This window comes from Silurus meridionalis, chromosome 6 (genome assembly GCF_014805685.1).
Source record: "Silurus meridionalis isolate SWU-2019-XX chromosome 6, ASM1480568v1, whole genome shotgun sequence".
NCBI classification, from domain to species: Eukaryota; Metazoa; Chordata; class Actinopteri; order Siluriformes; family Siluridae; genus Silurus; species Silurus meridionalis.
The window spans coordinates 25653096-25679665 of NC_060889.1; the positions used below are offsets into that span (position 1 = coordinate 25653096).

At 39.1% G+C, this 26570-nt stretch overlaps 1 protein-coding gene across 1 annotated transcript in view; it reads right to left on the bottom strand.

The window, feature by feature from the left end:
• The window catches only part of LOC124387538 (oxysterol-binding protein-related protein 1), a 56644-nt gene that overhangs the window by 25068 nt on the left and 5006 nt on the right, over positions 1–26570 (bottom strand). Inside the window, exons 3-15 of the mRNA XM_046851950.1 lie at positions 26267–26352; positions 26124–26198; positions 25924–26035; positions 25752–25837; positions 25526–25670; positions 21678–21745; positions 21520–21564; positions 20843–20916; positions 17151–17214; positions 15709–15813; positions 13814–13951; positions 12493–12571; positions 12004–12101 (exon numbers count right to left, since the gene is read on the bottom strand). Coding sequence (XP_046707906.1) covers positions 12004–12101; positions 12493–12571; positions 13814–13951; positions 15709–15813; positions 17151–17214; positions 20843–20916; positions 21520–21564; positions 21678–21745; positions 25526–25670; positions 25752–25837; positions 25924–26035; positions 26124–26198; positions 26267–26352 — 1175 coding nt within the window. The remainder of the gene's footprint in view (positions 1–12003; positions 12102–12492; positions 12572–13813; positions 13952–15708; positions 15814–17150; positions 17215–20842; positions 20917–21519; positions 21565–21677; positions 21746–25525; positions 25671–25751; positions 25838–25923; positions 26036–26123; positions 26199–26266; positions 26353–26570) is intronic.

Consider the following 26570-nt stretch of genomic DNA (forward strand, 5'->3'; position numbering starts at 1 on the left):
CTGGTCTGACTGCTAGCCAGCATCCAGCTCAGTAGCTAACGAACCACAACACGATCTGTGGTAAATTGTGATTTATACTTTCTCTTTATAAAGTTTAACAATTGTTCATCAGCTGCTCCAATTCTCATCTCTGTGCTAGCTAACGCAGCAGCAAGTTCAATGTAATGAGGTAATCAAGTTTACATAGCAAAAGAGCCATGTGTATTTATTTAACAGCCAGTAACAATTGTGGGGTTTTATTTGCATAATGTTAAATATAAATGAGTTAATCGACTCTTCAGCACAACAACTTCCTCCTTGATAAGGCTTTTAGAGATTTGAAAGCTACTGTGCTGTATAAGGAGGGTTCACACATGGCAGGAAGTCTTTGTGAATAAGTCTTTTGTGTTGTAAATGGATGTTAGTTCATTTGAGAGGGCATTGGCACAGATGTGTGGGTCTGTTATGGAACATCTACCAATCAGTTTACAAGAGATACGCATTCCCTTTAACAACTAAACAACTGGTTTAGTTATACTGTATGAGACGGAACGGACTGAGGGGCAAATAGCTGTGTCAAGAGGTTCATGATGGGCTGATGATTTTATATTCTTGTTTTGTGTGCTTACTTTTAATATATTATTTATTTATTTGTTATTCCTTTGTCTCATTTATTTTTTAGATTTATTGCTATGATTATTGGACTTTGATATTATTTTGGTTTAGCTCTTTGTATTCTTGTATCATTGTGTTTTTGTCTTGTCAAATGATTAAATGATGTACTGAATAACCTTTTACAGGGTGCTGTTGCGTTTGTAATTCTCCTCATTGTTATCTGAAATTTGTCAAATGCTTTCACACTGCAGACTGTACCTCTCTCTCAAGCTGGTTGCTATTTGATCGCGTCACCGGTAAAAATTACTTAGTCTTTTCACAGTGTTTTTTTTTGGTGCTATTTTTGGCCGGATTATTTCGGTTGGCAAATATTTGGTACATCCCTAATTCACACTGGCTCATAAAACCTCTACATAAACACCCTTTTCCAGGGAAAAAGGCGCATTTATGCACACCATATTATATTGATTGTGACTTTTATTATACAATTTAAGATATGATACTAAGCAGATATTAAAAACCAAAGAATTAGGGTTTACTCCAAATTTCTGAGTTTATAAAGATGTACAACCCTTTCTTGTGGGTCTAAATGCTTACAGGAATGTGAATTGATGCCCAATTTATTATTCTATAGAAAAGACCATAAAAGCTAGCCAGTATTACACCCAAGATAAAGTTCGGGGTCAATGCAGGACACAATGCTTGTGAAATTAATGACCATCTACAGATCTGCATAAAGAAATAAAAGCTTGAAGAAGCTTGCTAGATCTGGCTTACTCTACTGGACCGGCTACAGATAAATGCACAGAGTCACCTTGAAGGAGGCGATGGATTGAAACGAAGAGCTGTAAATCTGCCTGCGAAAATGAGATAGCGAGCGAATCTGTAAACCAAATGTGGGCAAGGTGGAGAGAACGAAAAAGAAAAGTCATCTCCATTTATAGATTCTCTTATCCTAGCATGTCTCACACCTTTGAATTAGGTTTTTGACTAAATTATACATGTCTTGTGCAGTCTTAATCAAAATAAAGCAAGCGCATAATAACATTTAATATTGAATAGATTCTTTCGATGCAATGTTTATTCCTGATTCCTTTTTAATGGGGAAGTCTAATGTTTCAATGAAAAGCTAGATCTTTTTCTTTCCCTCTCTCTCTCTCTCTCGCTCTCTCACACACACACACACACTCACACAGAAGCTCACATGGCATGAATGAAAGCCAGACAATCCAGTCTGCCATGTTTCATTCTCCCGAGCCTGGATAAGGAAGCCGCATTTCATAATAGACCCGAGCCACAGATCTCTCAGCTTTCTCTTGCCTCGCTTCACTTGGGCTGCTATTTTAAGCCTGCACTTTCACTATGAGCTGAAAAGTGAAAAGCAATCATAAAACTATAAACAGAAAGATCCACTTTTGGGCTGGTCCAATCACCATCAAACTGAATAAAACATGTGAAGCCTCTGGGGTGCGGTGTTTTGGGATATAAATTCGATAATAAGCTCACCCATGAGTCACATTTCTGCTAAAATAAACCAACAACATCAGGTGCTAAAACACTTTATTCATCGTAATTTGTCAAAAATACGAATTGTCATTTTTCTTTCTTTCTTTCTTTCTTTCTTTCTTTCTTTCTTTCTTTCTTTCTTTCTTTCTTTCTTTCTTTCTTTCTTTCTTTCTTTCTTTCTTTCTTTCTTTCTTTCTTCTTTCTTTCTTTCTTTCTTTCTTTCTTTCTTTCTTTCTTTCTTTCTTTCTTTCTTTCTTTCCCCCATGTTATTTGTTAGCATGCTTGTTTAGTTTTCATTAGCAGTTTGGCCCCTCCCATCTGTCTTCCTTGCTTCCTTCCTTTTCCCCATGTTATTTGTTTGCATGCTTGTTTAGTTTTCATTAGCTGTTTGGCCCCTCCCATCTGTCTTATTTTCTTTCTTTCTTTCTTTCTTTCTTTCTTTCTTTCTTTCTTTCTTTCTTTCTTTCTTTCTTTCTTTCTTTCCTGCCTTCCTTCCTTCCTTTCTTCCTTCCTTTTCCCCATGTTATTTGGTTGCATGCCTCTTTCTTTTTATTAGCTGTTTGGCCCTCCCATCTGTCTTTCTTTCTTTCTTTCTTTCTTTCTTTCTTTCTTTCTTTCTTTCTTTCTTTCTTTCTTTCTTACATCAATAAACAGTTCCTTTTCTTTCCATATTTCAAGTATTGAATAACTTCTAAGCTTCTATTTGTTCACTAAGCGCTCTATTTGTATGTGATAAATTGTCTGTCAATTGTTCATAAAAAATCCTGGCAGTTTTCGAGAGAGCCGGCTGCATGTTAATGCCATTGCTCCACTGCCGAGCGGCACTCTCAGAGAAGAGAGCTTGTGTCCCTCGCAATTCTGGCCTCGCTCCCGCTGAAGTTTCTGTGGCTCACAAATGGTCCCCTTCTCCAACCTCACCTGCTCGGTGCAGCACTCGCTCACAGGCCCGGAAGCATGCCTTTCGGCGGTTTCATCCCCCGGCGATGAGAGCATTAGCTCCGCCTCTCTTCCTCTGAGGAGGAGGGGGCATGCTTTGGGAGCTAGACTTGAGGAGCTATGGAGTTGGGGTGGAGCTAGGTTGATTCTCGAGGAAGCTGACTGCGCACTTTCCACGCAGATTAGCTGCACATCATGTGCATGACCTGCGCATATTGAGCTGCGATCATTGTGCCTCGCACATTCTGCTCGCATTTTTATTTGATTGCTCCACTCCAGGAGAGCACTCTTCCGGGGTTCTGGGACTGCTTCACATTGAGAGGCTGTCCTTCAAGGACCTTCCTGATAGTCATAAGAATGGCCACAATGCAGGCAGGGGAAAACTGCACACGCAAAGTAGTCGAATCCCATATGACGGCGAGATAGGTGGGTCTCTATAATAGAGAAAGCACAAATGCAAAAATGACATCTCGAAGCTGGACTGCTAACTGCTCTGATCAACTAATGCTAATATCAACTAATGGCCGATATAGTTGAGGATGCGGATGCCCTGAAGTCTCAGGGAGACCAGAGCCACATCGACACATTTTGTAAAGGTGCAGGGTGAGGCCAAAGGAAGAACCCAATACTGGTAAGTTTCGGCCCTGAAAGCGAACCCCAGAAACTTTCTGTAAAATGAAAGTATGGATACATGAAAGTACCCCTCGGATCTGATTTGAGACACGACCTGCTTTAGGGTCAACATCCTGAACCTAGGTCTCACGAGTGAGCAGTTCAGCTGAAGTAGATCCAAAATAAAATGCACTGTCCTTTCTGGCATCAATGAACTACCCCTGTAGAACCCGGACTGTCGTTCTGATGGAGAGACCACCTCAATGGCCTCCTTCCTCAGGAGAGCGCTTACGTTCCATGAACAGAGTCTGCTCAGTTCCACCAGAGTGGGAAGAAACCCATCAAAATAGGGCGGACAAGACTCAAAATGAATTGAGTAGTCTCACTATACTGTGGACTGGACCCACTGAGACACGACTGGCAGAGCCAGAGGAGACCGAGGAGGATGCTCGCTAGAGCTGGCCGTGCCCTGAAGCACATTCAGTGGCAGGGTTAACGGACCAGGTCCCTGAGGGGCCGGGGCAGGGTGGGCACCGGATACTACAGTGCAACAAGCCCCTTCACAACCGGATCCCCAGAATGTCCTATGTCAGGACTTTTTCGCCTTATTGAAGATGACAGTCCTTAGATCTGTCACTTCACAGGTCTTCGGCACAAAGCGCCGGGCATAATCCCTGACAGGGGAAGTGTGAGACATGACGCTTTGTTTCTGTACCTCCCGATGGGAGGTGGTGAGTTGGGTTTGGGGCTGCGCCTGCCGAGTAGCCCTATGAGAGAGGCGTGGGAGGTACTAGATTAAGGTATTAGATTATGTTCACTATACATCAGAAAAGTCCCTGTAAATGAGCTGTTACTATAGTAACAAGAAAGTCTTAGAACAATGGTTTAATATTAATTTCTGTTTTGCTTTGCAGCCAGCACTGTATTTCTTTTACATCAAACCTAAACCACTGTCTGTCTTTGGTGGGACTACACCTGTGCCATATGTTGGCATTAAAAAGCTGAACATTTTAGCTAAAGATAGAAATCAGCTTTGGGCTAGAAATATGTAATGCAAAGACTGATCTGAAGCAACTAGAAACTAGTTTTTATAGGTCTACTTTGAATAAATAATACAATTGCACAGCTTTGACATGTCAAACTGTGTATAAATCGTAGAATACAGCTTAAAGCCAAATTTATTTAACATTCTCTGAGGAAAACTGTCATCTGTTCAATTCCTTGCATGAGCTGGTGTGTAATTGCATCAAATGAATGTCCGAATGAGAGACAGCACACTCTGACAAGGAGACTATTCACTCACAGAAGAAAGTACATTCATTATCATGAACAATCTGTCTGTTGTGAGGAGCTGACATCATGGAGGTGGCTACGGATGAGGTGGCTTGTCATGTGATTGCATGAGAAACAGAAATCTGGCTTGCAAAAAAAAATTGCAAGTGCTTCTATATAGTAGCTAGTATCTAGTTACTCTTTCACAAGATTAGACGTTTTAGACAGACAAAACAACTTGCAGCCTGGGTCATATGGAGGACGAGGACAGGAAGCGGTATGTCTGCACGTTCCTGAGTACACAGACGCTCGCATCCCCCGTCTGCTCGGCCTACATACAGCCTTGTTACCATGGTGATTTCACACCTGGAAACAGACTACATTAGAATCAGCATGAAAATTCTTTAGTGGCAAAGGGTCTCCGATCCCACCAGTTTATACTGCCTAGATTACTGCCATATGGACTCCTATAACTAATCGGATAATGCATTTATATTATATGCCTAAATATACCTACTGTATGATGAGTTTGTTTCTGATAATTAAAGATGTTTTATAACTCTAATACAAATAAGCATGAATTTGAAATATTTTTATCATCTGTTAAGCGAACAACTTTGACTTACTATAGAGTATGATTTTGCACTATTGAGTTTGATGCATGGAAGAGTTTTTATTTTCTCAATATTAAACATTGATTTCTCAAATAGGACCATAAATTCCATAATAAGTCTGTGTGATGGATTAATTTCAGATTATTTACTGGAATTCTTCACTTCTGAAGATGTAAAGATCTCATATTGCAAATCTCAATACAGTGCTCAGCAATTACATTTAAATATATACATGTTAAAGTATACATTTCCCATTACTCATTACTGAACATACTTTTTACACATCGTACCTACTAAGTAAATGTGGGGAGGTGGAGCTTAGTAGTTAAGGCATTGGACATCAGATCTGAAGGTCATGAGTTCAAATCCCAGCCACACCAAGCTGTCATTCCTGGGCCCCTGAGCAAGGCCCTAAACCCTGTAACTACAGAGTTGTATGAATGCAAGTCGTAAAAATGTATGTATGATGTATAAATTATGACTCAATATTGTGCATGCATTACATTATTGAAAATACATTTCCCAGTATGTACTGTAGTATGAATTGCCTCTTTATTGAGTATCCATGTTTTATTACTAAACATTTTTGGGGTTTTGGGTACTTCTGAAGGAGCATGACTGCCTAAATATTTATTATCTATACTTTTCAAGTACTTGGTATTGAGTAGGGACTTTCAGCTAATATACTATTATACATTAATTATGTATTTCCCATTACTTTTTACTTAGTATACATTTCTATTATTTTTGTAGAATATGGATATTCTATTAATCATTTCTAAGTATAGAAATGATTAATAGAATATCTAGTAGACTTATTATTGAGTGTGTAATTTCCATTTCAAATAATTGAAATGACATTTCTCATGAATCAGCATAAATTGATCATCACTTATTTACATTTATGGCATTTGGTAGACGCCCTTATCCAGAGCAACTTACTTTTAGCACATTTATACAACTGAGAAGCGATGGGGACAAGGGCCTTACTCAGGGGCCAATGAGTTCCACCTTAGTGTGGCTGGGATTTAAACTTACAACCTTCAGTTACAGATTAATAGATTTCTCTATTAATCAATATGAAGTATATATTTATAGTCATTAATAGGGATTATAAATCTCAATGGCTTTGAATGGATTTGCGTATACCTTTCATAACCAGAAGAGGACATATATCTTATGTTGCCAGATGCAGTGTATACACCTCCTGCCAACTACTGAAGCATGAATCTCTTATTAACAAGTGTGAAAAATAAATCACTTGTTAGTCAGTGAGGATTATAAATCACCTCTCAGCCAGTGAACGAAACAAATCACCTAATAACGAATAATACCTCTGGTGCCTGCGTTTGCTATTAGCCTGAGCACAGCATGAGTGACCCAGGAGCAAATCCTATTCATAAGATGCAAAAAGAGGCAGTTAATAAACAAGCTGGTGATATAAAATAGTGTAGAACGCTGAAACGCAAGAAAACAGTTTAGAAGCTGCATAATAAAGGTAAAGGGGAACAAGATGCAGCGAGCACATGTTCAGCACAGGGATTAGGGTTAATGCAATTAAGATTCTACTACAGCATGTACCCACCAGACACAACTTGTTATAATCCATTCATAGTGGGATCATGGCAAATTGTCCAGACCTGTTATTTTAAGTTTAATCCAAAAACCACAAAACATTTGGCTTATTTGATGCTTAGATCAAAATGGACTATGATCCAATGGAAAAACAAATCATACTTGTGAAATGGTTATGTATGTAACATGGTGATTCATGTTGATAATTGCAATAGTTCAGATACATTTTAAATAAATGTAAAACACAGTAACAGTAAGCCCACGGGATACACCCTATATCTTCCTTTTACTGTTCTCGAGCACATTTACAGCTGCTCCAAGTACCGTGACTGATCTGCAGACTCTAGAGAGCATGTTCTTTAAAGCATGAAGAGGAAGTCTATTCAAAGCAGCAATTTACTAAAAAATAGTCTGATTCAGTGCACTGCCATGGCCATGTCAAGCTTGAATCATATCCTCATATTTCTACTCATTAATTTCTCCTACACTGACCTTGACACATAAGCCTGACTGACAAACGATGCCATCGATCCGGTTATTGATGAAATTAGAAATTCACAAAGCTTACATGCTTTACTTATTCTTTATCTTTTTGCCAATATTTATTTGCAATCTTGACTTTGAAAATGTTTTTGTTTTTATGAGAAAAATAAGATAGAATAAGTCATGAGATCTTCCCTGTAAGAAAAAAACTAGGACAGGCAGGACAAGTGGGACTTCCATGGATTTCATCAATGAGAACAGATAGTAAAGCCAAATCAGCAGACAGGATCAGCATCCGGGGCTGAAGTAGGAAAGCCGAGAATAAAGAATATGCGTAAAAAATGCAGAGTGCATCCAACTGTACCTTTTCAGATATCCAGGAAAGCTGTCACCTTTTTTCTTCTTCTTGTTGGTGTCACTGAAGCTTGGATTGGCTGGCGCGATGGAGATTGTGTGTATGTGTGTGAGACAGAGGGATAAAGAGAGAGAGTGAGGGAGGAAGGGAAAAAGAGAAGGGGAGAGAGGGAGCAAGGGAGAGGCAGAGAATGTGTCAGACGGACAGAATAAGTATGAGAAAGAGAGCTTGCTTCACTGCTCCCTTAAGCAAAAGCAAACAACTATACAAGCCTGTATGTTTTTATGTGGTGTAATAGAGCGAGAGAGACAGAGAGATAGAAGAGATGCATGGATCAGCATAAAGAGAGTAAGTGCCCCGCTAGAAGCGATGCTTAATGATTAATCCAGCTTGATCATGATTTTCCGAAACAACGTCAAAAGAAACTGTGTGGACATTTGCAGCTATAGCAGAATTGGGGTCCAGTAGAGAAATATCTTTTTTGAAAAATTGAGAGAACTCAGAATTAGACTCAGAATTAGAGAGAGATCAGCACAAGAAGATCAGCAACAAGAAGAACAATGAGTCAGCTTCAGAAAAAAAAGTACAATGAGAGAGAGAGAGAGAGAGAGAGAGAGAGAGAGAGAGAGAGACTATACACCTGGTCATAAATACAGTTTGTGCTTTTTGAGCATTGCCCCTCCACATGTAGTCACAATTTGATCCCCTGAACTATTCTGGGAAGATGTTTCACTAGATTTTTAAGTGTGCTTGTAATCATTTGTGTTCATCAGCCACAAATGTGTTATAAAGTCAAGTACTGATGTAGGTGAGGAGGCCTGAGGTGCAGTCAATTTTCACATTCATCCCAAAGTGTAAAGATCAGAGCTCTATAGCAGGCTACTTAAGATCTTCCTCACTGTCTGCACAGGGGCATTGCCATGCTGAAACAGGTTTGGGTTTGCAAGTTTAAGTGAACGAAAAATTTTGTTATAGCGCATCCAAAGGCGTCCTATACAATTGTGTGCCTCCGGCTTTGTAGTAACAGTTTGGAAAACAAAACACATATAGCAGGAAAAGTCTGCTGTCCCAAGACATTTGTCTGTATAATGTAAAGCTATAGGGACAGAATGAGAAGTAGATCAGCTATAGGGACAAAATGAGAAGTAGATCAGCTATAGGGACAGAATGAGAAGTAGATCAGCTATAGGGACAGAATGAGAGGTAGATCAGCTATAGGTACAGAATGAGATAAAGATTGGCTATAGGGACAAAATGAGAAGTAGATGAGCTATAGGGACAGAATGAGAGAAATATTAGCTATAGGGACAGAATGAGAAGTAGATAAGCTATAGGGACAGAATGAGAGGTAGATCAGCTATAGGAACAGAATGAGAGAAAGATCAGCTATAGAGATAGAATGAGAAGTAGATGAGCTATAGGGACAAAATGAGAAGTAGATCAGCTATAGGGACAGAATGAGAAGTAGATCAGTTATAGGGACAGAATAAGAGGTAGATCATATATAGGGACAGAATGAGAAGTAGATCAGCTATAGGGACAGAATGAGATAAAGATCGGCTATAGGGACAAAATGAGAAGTAGATGAGCTATAGGGACAGAATGAGAGAAATATTAGCTATATGGACAGAATGAGAAGTAGATAAGCTATAGGGACAGAATGAGAGGTAGATCAGCTATAGAAACAGAATGAGAGAAAGATCAGCTATAGAGATAGAATGAGAAGTAGATGAGCTATAGGGACAGAATGAGAAGTAGATCAGCTATAGGGACAGAATGAGAGGTAGATCATATATAGGGACAGAATGAGAGGTAGATCATATATAGGGACAGAATGAGAAGTAGATCAGCTATAGGGACAGAATGAGATAAAGATCGGCTATAGGGACAAAATGAGAAGTAGATGAGCTATAGGGACAGAATGAGAGAAATATTAGCTATAGGGACAGAATGAGAAGTAGATAAGCTATAGGGACAGAATGAGAGGTAGATCAGCTATAGGAACAGAATGAGAGAAAGATCAGCTATAGAGATAGAATGAGAAGTAGATGAGCTATAGGGACAGAATGAGAAGTAGATGAGCTATAGGGACAAAATGAAAAAAAAGATCAGATATAGGGACAGAATGAGAGAAAGATTAGCTACAGGGACAGAATAAGAGAAAGATCAGGCACAGGGAGAGAATGAAAGGAAGATTAGCTATAGGAACAGAATGAGAGAAAGATCAGCTATAAGGACAGAATGAGAGGTAGATCAATGACAGAGATCAAATATAAAACCGTGAGTACAACAAGAGACAAAGTATTAAAGGTATACAAAACTGAAGAAATCAGTAATAGGAGGATTGGGGTCCAATAGAAGCATATAGTAACATTAAAAGAATTACAGAGATCAGCTATATGTGCTGGAGTACAATTAGAGAGATCAGTTATAAAGAGAGTATTTGTAAATTCAAAACACGTTACTGTAACTGCACCATGACGTGAACATCTCTGGCCCAGGGTTTATGAAATTTTCAGAAAGTTGGATATTTTGGTTTGCAGTAGGAGAAGCAGCCATTACAGTTGCAAGCTGGTGGTATATTTAGAGTGGCTACATTTTGGATTTCTATTCTTAGTTTCTTGCCATTTTTCTACTTTCTAACGCCTCCGCATTTTAGCGCCATAATCATATTGAACAGGAGAACCTGTGAAAAATGTGCATGCTTCACGCTTGCCAAACTTTGTATTCTATCATAAGGCACTTAACAATCCCACAGTATTAATTCCTGCGTGTGAATGAGCTATTAAAGCAAAACAGTACATTCAAAATAATTACTCTGTGACACTTTGAGAAAAAAAAACACTTACTATAAATAATGCAAGTATTTTACATTAATATTGAATTGCAGTAAATTGGTTATTTACCAATCTTAAATTCTCGATTCTGGTCGAAAAAGAACAGGACACTACAGTGGACACAGGTCTTCTGTTCTTACATGTTGTTCGCTGCTCCTGCAACTGTAGACAATCTACCTCAAATATTAGACTGTAATGGTTCCACAGATGTAAAGAGTGCTTACCATAAAAAGAGTATACCTTGTCCTAAACTATATATTTCCTGTCAAACCATTTTCCTCTGTCCACCTTCCACCCTTCTCCCATTCACAAAATCAGTAAGGCATTTCCACCCACAGGCCTGATGCTCATTGGATGCTTTTTTTTTTTTTTTTACATCATTGTATGTAAACGCCATTACTGCATTTTGAGTACCTGTATGTAATGTAATGATAGTAATGACCCGTCCGTCCGTCCGTCCGTCCGTCCGTCCGTCCGTCCGTCTATCTATCTATCTATCTATCTATCTATCTATCTATCTATCTATCTATCTATCTATCTATCTATCTATCTATCTATCTATCTATCTATCTATCTATCTATCTGTCATTCCGTCCGTCCGTCTATCTATCTATCTGTCATTCCGTCCGTCCGTCCATCCGTCCGTCCGTCCATCGATCTTTTTATCTATCTATCTATCTATCTATCTATCTATCTATCTATCTATCTATCTATCTATCTATCTATCTATCTATCTGTCTAGCTATCCATCTGTCTGTCTATTTGCCTATATGTTTATCTTTCTGTCTGTCTGTCTGTCTATTTGAGTTCAATTAATTTGTATTTGTCTAGTGCGTTTAACAATATACATCCAGTCTCAAAGCAGCTATTACAGAGAAAATAAATATTAAAAATCCATCCATCCATCCATCCATCCATCCTTCCATCCATCTATCCATCCATCCATCCATCCATCCACCCATCCATCCTCTACGAATGTGCACTGTGTGTGTGGATGTGTAAAAATCCCAGGAGACTCAGCACCTTTTGAAATACTCCAACCAGCAATTTCAGTCCCCAATAACCATGATTAATCCCAGACTGATATGCGAATGCAGCACTGAAATTATATTTTTGGTAGAATTACACACATTTTTCTGTTTTTATATTCTTGAGCTGTATGACCGGCGCGAGTGTGAGTCACGGTTCTAAGGTTATAAATTGTCGCGTCATGACATACCTCTTCACGCTGGGACAGGAGATCCACACAGTGCCTCAACACTGAATTGGTCTCACTGCACAGCTCACATATCTCTCTGGCCTTGAGGAGCTCTGGGCCTGTCAAAATCCCCCCACCACCACACACACACACACACACACACACACACACACACACACACACACACACACACACACACACACACACACAAACAAAAAAAGAGGTTAGTCAAAGCTGTCAGTCAGTGTTATTACATAAGGGGTTGTAATTAGATGTGCAAACATGTGTGCACTAGATACTGCTGACAGAATTGCGTGACTTAAACTTAACCATATAAAAAAAAAAACAGAGAAGAAAACTAATTATAACACAGAGCTTGTGAATTTTTTATAATCTAAACGCTTTAAAAATCATCTAGTCTAAAAAGGGCAGGTTTAATCTTTAATACTCTACTATAAAATTTGTATTCATACAGTTACAACTCAGCAAGCTCCTGAAAAAGTCTCTTACTGTTGTTTTCCTCGTTCTTGAGCATAGAGACGAACATGGCCACCTGGGATTCCAGCATCTTCTGGTAACTTTCAGCTGCCTGTGTGAAGAGGACAGGCACAACTCAACAAACTACATCTGGACTAGGACGCAATAATCATGTGTGAATATAAAATAAATATACAAAACCTTACACTATGAGGTGCGATGATATGTTTTAGTCATAACAAGAATTAATTCTCAGAATATTTTAAGAGTAATAATAATTTTTTTTATTATTATTATTTTAGATTCATAAATATTGCATAACAAGGTACAATGCTGTGTATCAGTCAAAATAAATAGAAAATTGCTATAAATTTTTTTTTTTTGTGAACAAAATGTACTAGACCGTGTACTTATTTATCTTATTAAAATTATATATATGCAATTAAATAAACAAAGCCTTTAACCCCAAAAGATGAATTTTAAAATAATAAAGGGCTCCATAGATGCACCTGAGGTAAACCAATACTAAAGCTCCAAAAAAACCAGCTAAAATGACAGATTTCTGTTGTATATTTCTTCAGAAATGCTCTTTTTAGTGGATATAATGTGCTTGTAAAACGTATTTGATTAAATATGTGTATTAATCCTTAGGATGCGCAAATATTTTGGTGCTCATTGTGATTCATCGCAACAATATTAATGACATCTTTACAATAATGCATTATTATAGTGATATAATATTTAATATTTATAGTACATTGTTAGTTATACATTATATTTGTACTATTTATTTATAGTAGGTTATGTTTGTATAGATATAGATGATGTAGTTATAGATTTCTATCCCACATTTATATAATTATATATAATATTTTATAATATTAAATATTAATATTAATATTATATATAATATATATATAATATTTTGGATCATTTTTGCTCAATAATGCATTAGTGTGAAGTATAAAATAAAGTCAAATAAAATATAATGTAATATAACTTAATATACTACATTTCTTACATTATATTTTATATGAGTTTATTTTTACTTGAATTGTACAGTAAGCAACTGCAACCTAAAAAATTCCTTGTGAGATTAATAAAAGTATTCTGATTATTTGAAATGCCCAATTTATTAATATCTTCACATTTTCACAGAGGGTAGCATTAAATGATTAACTACTCAACTATGAGTCTTATAGTGCTTTTAAAACAGCAAATTCGAGTAATAGATGCATTTTTATTAATATGCTGGTGACTTCATTCCACAATGTTCTGTATTATTTATGTAATAGTAAAATAAGGATGTATTTATGGAATACAAAGAGCCTACGCTAAAAAGAGAACATTTTACCTCAAGAGACTGTGACAGAAAGTGTGCCAGGTCCAGTTCTTCAGCCACTGCCTCTACTCCTGCCTGTACAGGTGTCTTATCTGAGCTCCCACAGAGGGCGCTGTACATGGCATGCTCCTCGATAGCATCCACCCATTTCTGTTAATACATTCAGGATAAATCAGCTTAAAAGTTATTGATTGTCCACTACTTAAATGCTAGAATGAAAAATGTGCGGGTTCTATTTTTTGCTGACACAAGCATATTTAGCTGGTCTAACTTTGAAATGTTGCCTATTTGCCTGGGCATGAGTCATTACAATCCTGTTTGCACTTAGGTGCTATTTTCTTCTCTCGGAAACAAATGTGCTGGTACTGATGCAAGGGTGTATGTGATATTTTTTTAACCCCATAAGCTGATTTTTTTCTTTGCATTCATCATCAACTAATTTCAATGAACCCTCGTGCATTTTCATGAAGTTTTTTTTTTTACTGACTCATTTCTAGCGACTACAAAATGTGAAATCAGCCAATTAAATGTCATCAGCAAGATCATTAATATAATAAAGTAATTAAATAAAAAGAGAAAACAATGAATGCCACCCTGATTTTCAGTTTTACTTTACTTGCAGCAATTTTCCAACACAAACAGTTGTTCATTTTTTAACGAATGATTCGTCTTATGGTTTAATCCAATTACAGCTACATTACCTACATTGTTGCAGCTATAGATGATTGTTCTCTTCATATGTATGTTATAAGAATGTTACAATGTTACTGTCCAAAAGGCTTTCCCATCGCAGTAACCGAACCAATCTAAAACATTCCCATCGCAGTATCAAAATCAATTTAAAACATTCCCATAGCCAGTACTTAACCAAACTAAAACATTTCCATGGCAGTAACTGGACCAATCTAAAACATTCCCATCGCAGTAACAGAAGCAATTTAAAACATTCCCATCGCAGTAACAGAAGCAATTGAAAACATTCTCATAGCCGGTACTTAACCAATCTAAATCATTCCCATGGCAGTAACAGAACCAATCTAAATCATTCCAATTGCAGTAACAGAATCAAACTAAAACATTCCCATGGCAGTAACTGAACCAATCTAAAACATTCCCATCGCAGTAACAGAAGCAATTTAAAACATTCCCATGGCTGGTACTCAAACAATCTAAAACATTCCCATGGCAGTAACTGAACCGATCTAAAACATTCCCATGGCAGTAACTGAATTGATCTAAAACATTTCCATGGCAGTAACAGAAGCAATTTAAAACATTCCTATGGTAGTAACTGGACCAAACTAAAACATTCCCATCGCAGTAACAGAAACAATCTAAAACATTTCCATGGCAGTAACAGAAGAAATTTAAAACATTCCCATTGCAGTAACTGAACCAAACTAAAACATTCCAACGGCAGTAACTGAACCAAACTAAAACTTGAGGCACAATCCTTCTATAAATGTTAAACAAATGTGTAGTTAGAGAAAATATCCCCATATGATTAATTATATGTTCTCTTTCTGTGATTTCATTGACTATATTTATATAATTATTATTTCAGCACCACCTCTTTCATTGCCTGAGCTGCCACAAAAATATAGAAACAATATATATAACACACCTTATCTGTGCAGAGAAATAATGATAATTTAATACCTAAAAGCCTAGAATTCAGAAATGCAAACGTAATCAAATTCACATTTTAGCACAGCGTCACTTTCATACCATTTCACTTTTACATTTTTATACCAGCACATGGACACCTTAATGACAATCACATTCACTTAAATCTGGGTCACTTGAATCTGTACTTCTGTCAATCTGCACTTAAAAATCAGATCAGAGCCTATGCCTATTGTACTTAATACTGACCATTCAGCAAGAATCACAGAAAAATGACTCACTTTCCTGGTGATTTCCGGTTCAGCGCATGTAGAGGACACTTTAAAGTGATGCGCACTGCCGTCACAACACCTGAGCATGAAAAAGTATTTATCCCAGGCTTTTACCTGTAAAAATAAAACACCATTTCTTTTAATACAGTATAAGGTAAAAAATAAAGATAATCAAACATAAAGGATAAAATTCAGGTAAGACAGACAAAATATTAACTCAGCATTTTAATAATGTCGCACACACACACACACTATATTTCCAAAAGTAATGGGTCACCTGGTCATAAGAATGGTATGTGATTTTTGAGCATTGCATTCCACATTTAGTCCCAATTTACCCTTATAATTTCCTCCACTTTTCTGGGAAGATGTTCCACTAGATTTTGGAGAGTGGTTATGGATATTTGTGTTCATCAGCCACAAGGGTGTTACAAAAGGCAAGTACTGATGTAGGTGAGGAGGCCTGGGGTGCAGTCAGCATTCACATTCATCCCAAAGGTGTTCGGTAGAGATGAGTTTAGAGCTCTATAGCAGGTCACTCAATATCTTCCTCTCCAAAGCATGTAAACCAGATCTTCGAAGAGCTCACTACATCAGTACCTGCCTTTTGTAACACCCTTGTGGCAGATGAACACAAATATCCATATGCACACTCCAAAATCTAGTGGAACATCTTCCCAGAAGAGTGGCAGTTATATTAACAGCAAATAGGGACTAAATGTAAAATGGTATGTTCACAAAGCACATATGTGTATATACTGTATATATATTCATTCAGCTGCTCCAAAAATCTGATTTGTGAGCCGCATATTTGATTTGGCACATTTTACGCTAAATGCCCTTTCTAATGCAACCCTCCCCATTTATTCGGGCTTGGGAATAGCACTAAGAGTAACACTGGCTTGTGCAACCCTAATGGCTTGTTTTCTCAACGGATATATATTAGAGTAGTCAATGTGCAGCTTGTGTAGCAGTACAGATTTACTGTCCTCTAAAAACAACTCCATTATTTCAAAATAACTGGCAACAAAAGTAAGTACACCCTAAGTGATAACAGCTGTATGTCAAACATTGTGACTATGCAAAGCCACATGTCCTATTCATCATGTTCATGTTTTTGTTTGCTTGACAGGACCATACAAATTTGCATATTTTGTATTAGAGCAGTTAAAATTTGGTGCTTTGAGTAAAATTCTCTCATACTGACCACTAGATGTTCAACATGGCACCTCATGGCACCATTTTTTGACATTCACATTTATTGTATTTGGCATTTCATCTTAATAACTGGACTGATGAGAGAAACCTTCACACCAGCCCTTTTTTCAGCGCTACATTAGTTCGAATAAAACATCTTTGCAGCGGACTCACAGGACTCCGCAGGTGCGGGTGGATGAGTGTAAAGTTTGAGCACACACACTGCTGAGCTATTATGTTCTTAGAGCACTTACCACACACTGAGCCTTCATAAGAGGCTTACAACCCTGCCTACGATCTCCACACACTGCATCCGACCTGTGGACACGACCAACGAACACAACATGAACACACAAGTGAGAGAGATTGAAATAACACCAGAATAATAATGTGTCTAAAGTGTTGTATGGATCCAGACAGCTTCATAAAGTCAAATTCAATACATCTGATTGAAAATCTGATTGAGCTTTATTGCATACATATATGCAGTATTTTGGAATTTAGAATCCTGGTTTGTTTTGGCCGGGAAGGTTGAAACACAGCACATGCTTACAGCATGATTAAATTCATCCCTGATTTTATTCATCCTGGATTCAACTTCACTTTACAGTGAGGAAAATAAGTATTTGAACACCCTGCTATTTTGCAAGATCTCCCACTTAGAAATCATGGAGGGGTCTGAAATTGTCATTGTAGGTGCATGTCCACTGTGAGAGACATAATCTAAAAAAAAAAATCCAGAAATCACAATGTATGATTTTTTAACTATTTGTTTGTATGATACAGCTGCAAATAAGTATTTGAACACTTCAGAAAGTCAATGTTAATATTTGGTACAGTAGCCTTTGTTTGCAATTACAGAGGTCAAACGTTTCCTGTAGTTTTCACCAGGTTTGCACACACTGCAGGAGGATTTTGGCCCACTCCTCCACACAGATCTTCTCTAGATCAGTCAGGTTTCTGGCCTGTCGCTGAGAAACACGGAGTTTGAGCTCCCTCAAAGATTCTCTATTGGGTTTAGGTCTGGAGACTGGCTAGGCCATGCCAGAACCTTGATATGCTTCTTACAGAGCCACTCCTTGGTTATCCTGGCTGTGTGCTTCGGTCATTGTCATGTTGGAAGACCCAGCCTCGACCCATCTTCAATGCTCTAACTGAGGGAAGGAGGTTGTTCCCAAAATCTGCAATACATGGCCCCGGTCATCCTCTCCTTAATACAGTGCAGTCGCCCTGTCCCATGTGCAGAAAAACACCCCAAAGCATGATGCTACCACCCCATGCTTCACAGTAGGGATGGTGTTCTTGGGATGGTACTCATCATTCTTCTTCCTCCAAACACGTTTAGTGGAATTATGACCCAAAAGTTCTATTTTGGTCTCATCTGACCACATGACTTTCTCCCATGACTCCTCTGGATCATCCAAATGGTCATTGGCAAACTTAAGACGTGCCTGGACATGTGCTGGTTTAAGCAGGGGAACCTTCCGTGCCATGCATGATTTCAAACCATGGCGTCTTAGTGTATTACCAACAGTAACCTTGGAAGCGGTGGTCCCAGCTCTTTTCAGGTCATTGACCAGCTCCTCCGTGTAGTTCTGGGCTGATTTCTCACCTTCCTTAGGATCATTGAGACCCCACGGTGAGATCTTGCATGGAGCCCCAGTCCGAGGAGATTGACAGTCATGTTTAGCTTCTTCCATTTTCTAATGATTGCTCCAACAGTGGACCTTTTTCACCAAGCTGCTTGGCAATTTCCCGTAGCCCTTTCCAGCCTTGTGGAGGTGTACAATTTTGTCTCTAGTGTCTTTGGACAGCTCTTTGGTCTTGGCCATGTTAGTAGTTGGATTCTTACTGATTGTATGGGGTGGACAGGTGTCTTTATGCAGCTAACGACCTCAAACAGGTGCATCTAATTTAGGATAATAAATGTAGTGGAGGTGGACATTTTAAAGGCAGACTAACAGGTCTTTGAGGGTCAGAATTCTAGCTGATAGACAGGTGTTCAAATACTTATTTGCAGCTGTATCATACAAATAAATAGTTTAAAAATCATATATTGTGATTTCTGGATTTTTTTTTTAGTTTATGTCTCTCACAGTGGACATGCACCTACACTGACAATTTCAGACCCCTTCATGATTTCTAAGTGGGAAAACTTGCAAAATAGCAGGGTGTTCAAATACTTATTTTCCTCACTGTAATTCACCTTAATTTAGTTAATGCCAGATTCAATAAAACCCTGATTTAATTAATCCCTAATTCAAATAAACCTTGACTCAGTTCACTTTGATTCAGTTAAACCCAGATGGTTAGATTTTATATTTCTTGGGCTCATTGGTGGGCAGCCAGGGACAGCAAAGCCTTCTCTGCTGGGCTAAACACTATCAGAAACACTGACCTAGATTTACAATCTAAATTCTAATATTTGTTTCATGGAATTGTATTAATTTATTTCCAATAGTTTATTCTCTTCATTTCGTAGTGTTTCTCTTGGCTGCACTGCTTCCAGTATGTGTATGTACTGTAGATGTTAGATTTTTTTGTCCAATCAGATTTCAGCCTCTATGTGCTGCCATGTCAATCTAATCTGCACAGAGCCTTTAAAGTCAGTACTGCTGGCCTTTTTACCTTAGTCTCTATAATAAATATATAAGTTTCTTTAACCAATCAGATTTCAAATTTACCTCACAGGGCAGCTAGCTGGCCCAGAGTAGCATCAGCATTTTTTTGTCCTCTGATTGGTTGGTCAGAGGGAAACTGTTACAGCCAAATTCGACTGGCAAAACATGTGTGAAGCTCTCTCCACATAAATAAATCTAAAGTCTAAATAAGAGTTAGACTTTTTTATGCCTACGGAGGAAGAAAAATTGATTTGGTCACGACATACTTAAAAATACATTTTGAAGAAAAGCTAGACATCGTGAGGGGGTCAGCCAACCCCGAAGCTAGCTAACTTGTCTCAGCCCAGGAAAGGGTTTGTTCACCACTTCCAGACCAGTGAATACGAGCAGTATCACTGGATTACAGCTTCTGAGGAGCGGTGCAAATTATGAGTCTGCATCTCTGGTGAGTAGGTTGTATTTTATTTACATTTTTATGTTTTTGTCATGTTATTAGACAAATATTCATTCTGAGCTGCTCCAGATGATGTAGGTGGCACAGTTGAGGTTGTAGTGTAGAGGTTTGGAGTCTTAACTGGGTTTCCTGCTTTAGTAAAATGATATTCATCCTTCATATGTGAAATGTCTCTCTCTCTGTAATACCACGCTTTGTTATATTGCGTTTTTGTGTTGTATTGATGGTTTCTATAATTGGTTTCTATAATTGCGATGTGATAGTGGTGGTATTAAGAAGTGAATTAAGTCGGGTTTAATTAAGTCCCCACTGAAGGCCCAGGTACCAAATACACAGCCCGCCACTACTTGGGGGTAACAAAGTAAACATTTTTGTCCCTATTGTCTTCTGGTTTCTAAAAAAAAAAAAAACAGAACAGAACAGTGGCAAAATACCGATTTTCTCAAAATATATTTTTTTTGCTTTTATTAATTATTTTTGTCAAGCCAGTATTCAGTGATGATGATATTAATAATAATCATTATTTATATTATTATTATGAAACACAACTTTTCTAAATTTTATTCTTTCTACAGCTTTCGAGAAACTCTGTGGCCTCCTTCAGATTTTTCTCACTTAACAAGACAGCTTGTACTATCCCCAAAACTTCCATAGACTCACACTGACAAAATGTTCTTTCCTTTCTTCTCATAAAACACTTTCTGATCAACTTTACAGACTACTTTTGACAAGTCAACTTTAAAGTTTGTCATGATTATTTATTTTTCATTTTCTTTTTAATCACTGTTGCATCAATTTCACTCAAAATGACAGTATGACTGGCCAATTGAAATGCATTCTGTAAGGAACAGGTTTATAATGAAATACTTACTGGTTACAGTACCAGCTCACAGTCCCGTTCTCCAGAACAACCCAGTGGGAGTTCCAGCTCAGAAAATCTGACTTCTGTGAGAAGAAAAAGTCAAGCTTTTTATTTATTTATTTTTTTTACAAACTGAGTTTGCAGCATATCACAGTAATTTAGCCATGATTTTATCTGTGCCCATAATATGGCCTGAGATTTTCAGGAAGGTCTATGAAGGAGCTCTTGGCTACCATCTTGTGGTTGTGAATGGGATGACATGTTTTGAAGATTGGATAAATTACTAATACAGTGGAACCTCGGGTTACGAGTTTAATTGGTTCCATCACTTTACTCTTAACCTGAAAAGCTCGTATCCCGATACAAATTTTGGAATACGTACAGTATTTAAAGTTCAGTAATTCCACACTGTTAGAGCGACGAGCGGATGTGTTTGTGCTGCACGAGAGCGCAGCGAGAGCACGTGGCGATACGTAAAAAAACTAACCTGCCTGCGATTTTTCCGTGCGCAACGCTCGTATCCTAAAAAATTTCTCGTAACTAGAGGCAACATTTTTTATGAATTGCGACTCTTAACCTGAATTTTACGTATCCAGGGGCGCTCGTAACCCGAGGTTCCACTGTACTTCCTTTATGTACATTTAGTATATCCAAGTTACATAAGCATTGAACAAATAGGTCCTCACCTTCCACAGAAGCCCTTCAAACGTTCTAGCTGTGATACATGTTGTCTTCAGGGGTGAAAATAAAGAGCATGGTTATTTAATTATTGATTGATTTATTAAAGATTCGGCTGCATTTCTGAGGTAGCATTTAATTCATTGTGAGGCAAATATGCACGTACATTTTCTTGACATTTCTCCAAAAAGAGTCTCATTTCATTGTCACTGGCAACATCCAGCACAGATTGGCCTACAAAACATTACAGAAAAACAGAAAAAGTGTAACACAATGCATATGGAAACACAGTGTCGCAAAGAACAACACAACTCCAGCTCCCAGCAAACACCACAAAACACAAACATGACCGCCACAGACATTACGTCTCGTAGTGTGTAACACTCAAAGTCGACAAGCTACTGCTCAATTTTACACACACACACTCACAACACAATGTATTGCTCAGTATCTGTTCTATACGCCTGACTCACCATCAAGTCTTCTTGCTCTAATTGCTATTGTGGTTTTTGATTCATTTTTGCCCAACGGTTTTGTGATTCTCCACTAGCGCAGTCTGCCGTGTTCATTCTTTGCTTAATGTCACACACAAGCTATCCAAGTTAGAAAATTCAGAAATAAAAATACACACAAAGAGTGACACACTAGTCCCTTTACTTCCTTTGTGAGTATGTGAACTGTTGAAGAAACGAAAGAAACGAAGCTAGTTCCTTTTTATCGCTGATGATATACTGTAGCAGCTAAAAACATTTACTCCCTTTCGTTTTTTTGGACCTTTTTGGTCTGATTCATCCTGATGGCTCCCTATGGATGGATTTCTTTTCATCACTTGCTGAAAATGGTCCTTCATAAACAGTTTAAAGATCCATGAAGTTACTGTGGAGGGTTGAACTTAAGAACCATGAAATTGGATTTGGACTGTAATTACTATAAGCAGTCTGCATTTTTTATTTCAATTCAATTCAGTGAAATTGCCATGTAATTGCCATCACTGAATTGTACACCTCAAAAGTAATGGAACTGCAATGTATGAACATTTGGTGCCACCCAAATAAGGATGGGTTCCTTTTTAAATCTGGTTCCTCTTCCTTATACCATCTCAGGGAAGTTTTCCTTGGTACTGTTGCTACTGATTCACTCATTTAAGATAAACTTAAATGTAGTAATTTAGAAATGTTAAAGTTCCATACACTAACTTGAGTTGCGTCACAATGCTTTGGGAACGCTTCCGTGTTGCTCACATGCTGAATCACGTGTGTAATCCGGCCAATGTCAAGACGCAACATCATTGGCAGGGTGACGTCACAACCCGGAAGCTACACAATGCACATACAGTGGAGCCGATGCTAGCTTCTGTTCCTTCCGATAAGCGCTTTGTTTGTGTATCTTTGCAGGCATGAGCTTGAAATGTCGTTTACTTCAGATAGGATCATGTGCAGTCGGATCATGAGGGATTCGACTGCTTGCATTGTAGCCACACAGCCTCCACGCCGTGGTCTGCCTTTTTTCTGGGATCTGCACACTGAGGTGTCCAGGTTCTGGGATAGCCTGTATGCAACCTGCCTCTTCACCCCATAAGCCTCGCTGTATGCGAACGTAGTGGGGATGCAAGAGTGCGGCTATGGGACGATGCCACGGGTGGAAGAGACGCACCCAAGCCCAAAAACAGAGCGTTGCCACCCAGACCCCTCTAGAGGGGCCCAAGGGCCCTCGGCGACACTCTAGACCCAAGCCCAAGGAGCCGGCGGATCTAAGGGTCGTCCCCAGGCCACAACCACCTCCAGCAGGTATCTTCCTCCACCTCCGCCCGGTCTCATAGTGAATGGACGGGCCAGAGACTAGCCTCGACAGGCTGGTTCCCTTAAGAGACTTTCTGGCAGCCTGGGAAAGCCTGCCAGACATGTCTCAGTGGGTCCTGCGCACGGTAGAGAAGGGCTACTCGATTTAGTTTGGGTCTTCGCCTCCCTGTGCCCCACTCTGGTGTGGCCTGAGCAGGCTCTGATCCTGGAACAGGAAGTACGCACTTTTTCAAGGAAGGAGGCCATCAAGGTGGTCCCTCATGTACTCAGAGAGTCCGGCTTCCACAGCCAGTACTTCGTGGTTCTGAAGAAGGATGGGGGGTTGCGTCCGATTCTAGATCTATGCTCCTTATGAGGCTCAGGTTCAGGATGCTCACTCTTAAGCAGGTTGTGCCCTAGATCAGGTCCGAGGACTGGTTTGTCATGATAGATCTAAAGGACGCATACTTCCACATATCCATCCTTCCTGCTCTCAGGAGGTTTCTGAGGTTTGCTTTTGGGGCAAAGCACTAACCACACTAAGGTTTCACGGCATCGGCATTTTGAACTGTATCGAAGATGGGTTTATATTAGCTCAATCAGAGCTTCGAGCAATCTGACATCCAGATGTTGTTCTCAAATGTATGAAGGAGCTGGGGTTAAGACTAAACACCAAGAAGAGTGTGATTTCTCCAGTACAGAGAACCACCTTCCTAGGTGTGGTGTGGGACTCGACCGTTATGCTCGCACAGCTCGGATCAAAACTATCCTCACAACAGTCAAGAGGGTGAGAAAAGGTCAGTCACTTAATGTGAAGTAGTTACAGAGGCTGCTGGGACTTATGGCAGTAGCATCCAGTGTGATTTCACTTGGCCTCCTGCACATGAGACCCCTCCATTGGTGGCTCTGAGACAGAGGGTTCTCCCGAAAAGGCAATCCACTCCGTACTATCAAGGTCTCACAGCAAGCCCTTCGAGCCTTAGATATGTGGAAAGAACCTGCATTCCTGTTTCAGGGCACTGGCCTGGGAGCTCCTTATCATTGCGTAATGCTAATGACAGATGCATATCTCACAGGGTGGGGAGCAGTCATGAGTGGCCACTCCACCCAAGGTCAGTGGAACAAGCTCCATCTCATGTGGCACATAAACTGCCTGGAGATGCTGGTCATGTTTCTGGCTCTGAAACACTTCCTCCCAGACCTGAGGGATCGCCGTGTGCTGGTCCATACGGACTACACATTGGTGGTCTCCTACATCAACCACCAGGGTCTCTAATCTCGCCCAATATATAGGCTGGCACAACAGATCCTCCAGTGGTCCCAGGGGAAACTGCTCTTATTGAGGGCTGTCTACATCCCTGGGTACTTAAATCGGAGAGCAGATGCCCTTTCGAGGCAAGGACCGAGGCCTGGAGAAATGGAGACTCCACTCCGTGGTGGAGGAGCAGTCATGTTTCACACTCCCTGCATCCCTGCTGCACTTTCCTTCTCATTTGCAGAAGCTAGCGTCGGCTCCACTGCATGTGCATTTTGTAGATTTCTGTTTGTGACATCACCCCGCCGGTGACGTCATGTCTTGCCGTTGGCCGGATTACACACGTGATTCAGAGCGTGAACGACGTGGAATCATTCCCAAAGCCTTGTGACACAGTGTCTCGTTCCCTCAGGGAACTAAGGTTACATATGTCACTCTGATTTTATTTGTCCATTGAATACTGATAGTTCTTTTACTTTGTGACATTATACTGTTTGTTATTAATTGATGACCCCTTTTTGAGAGATCGCATTACTACTTTGTTTGATCCATGTTTCATTCTTGCATGTTCAAGAGGTTGTTGTGTTGATGGTTAATACAGTGTTCAAGTGTACAATTTGATTTGGATTTTAGGAAATAAAATCTTACAATCTCTGTTTTTGGCTTTTCACTAACATGTGTTGTGTTTTGGTGTTGAGGACAAGTGCATCTTTAAGTTTAGACTTTGAGCCTAAACTGAGACTTTTACTCAAATCAAAATGGAATTGGTGACTTTGAACTTGTGATCTAAGATTTGTAGAAAGGTATCAATACTTTTACTTAAGTACGATTTTCAAGTACTCTTTACATCCCTGCTATCTTTTATGTATTAAATAAAAAATACATATTAGTGAGTATTATTATTATGATGATTATTATAAGAAAATAAATTTAAATGTGTAAACACTTATTTTTAACTCTTTCAGATTCAGTAGAACGTACCATTTTTGTTCATTGCACTGTAGCTGGCTCCATTCTTCACCAGCACATCCACACACTGTTTATGCCCCCTGTAGGCTGCAAGGTGTAATGCCGTGTCCCCATTCGAGTCCTTGCAGTTGACGTCTGGAGGTCTGTTCTTGCTAAACTATTTTGAAAAAAAAAAAAAGGGTACAAATTGATATGTGTCATATTATATATTTCATATTACATGACCTCACCGGCTCACCAACTGGGCTACAGCACCACAATCTCCATCTCTTGCTGCATTCAAAAGTCTCTCCTGCACCTTCCTGCACTCCCTCCTTTCTGCAGCTGGAGCAGATAAATCCGATCAGGATGGAAGAAGTATTTGGTACCAGTGCTAATCGAAATCTAGGCTACTATGACAAAGTGCCCACCTTCAAGCATAGTAATGACTTCATCATCATCGGTGATGTCCCTGGGGGTCTGCGCGCATCCGTTGAGTAGCGTGGCACATGCACCGTAGCGTAACAGCAGCAGAACAACCTCCTGTGTATAGAAAGTGACTCAGATCAGGGGTGGGACTGAGAGAAAGAGAGAGAAATTTAAAGAGAGAAAGAGACAGAGAGTCACCCACCTTTCTTCCACTCAGGGCTGCAATGTGTAGAGCTGTGTCCCCGACATCATTCTGAACATTCACTTTCACGCCGCTCTTCACACACACACAATAAATAACATTGTCCTTTTGATCATTTCACACTTTCACATTGTGTCTCTTACCTTTAACAGTTCCTCAACAATATCTTTCTGGCCAAAGTAGCTAGCCAGGTGAAGCGTCGTCCATCCACCATTAGACTGTGTTTTTCCTGCAGGATTAACGAGAATATAAACAAAAGAGATAGATAGATAGATGATAGATAGATAGATAGATAGATAGATAGATAGATAGATAGATAGATAGATAGATAGATAGATAGATAGATAGAGAGAGAGAGAGAGAGAGAGAGAGATAAATGAGTACACTGTTGTATATCATATTTACATGCACAATATAAATATACAGCAGTAATAAAGATTGCATGCT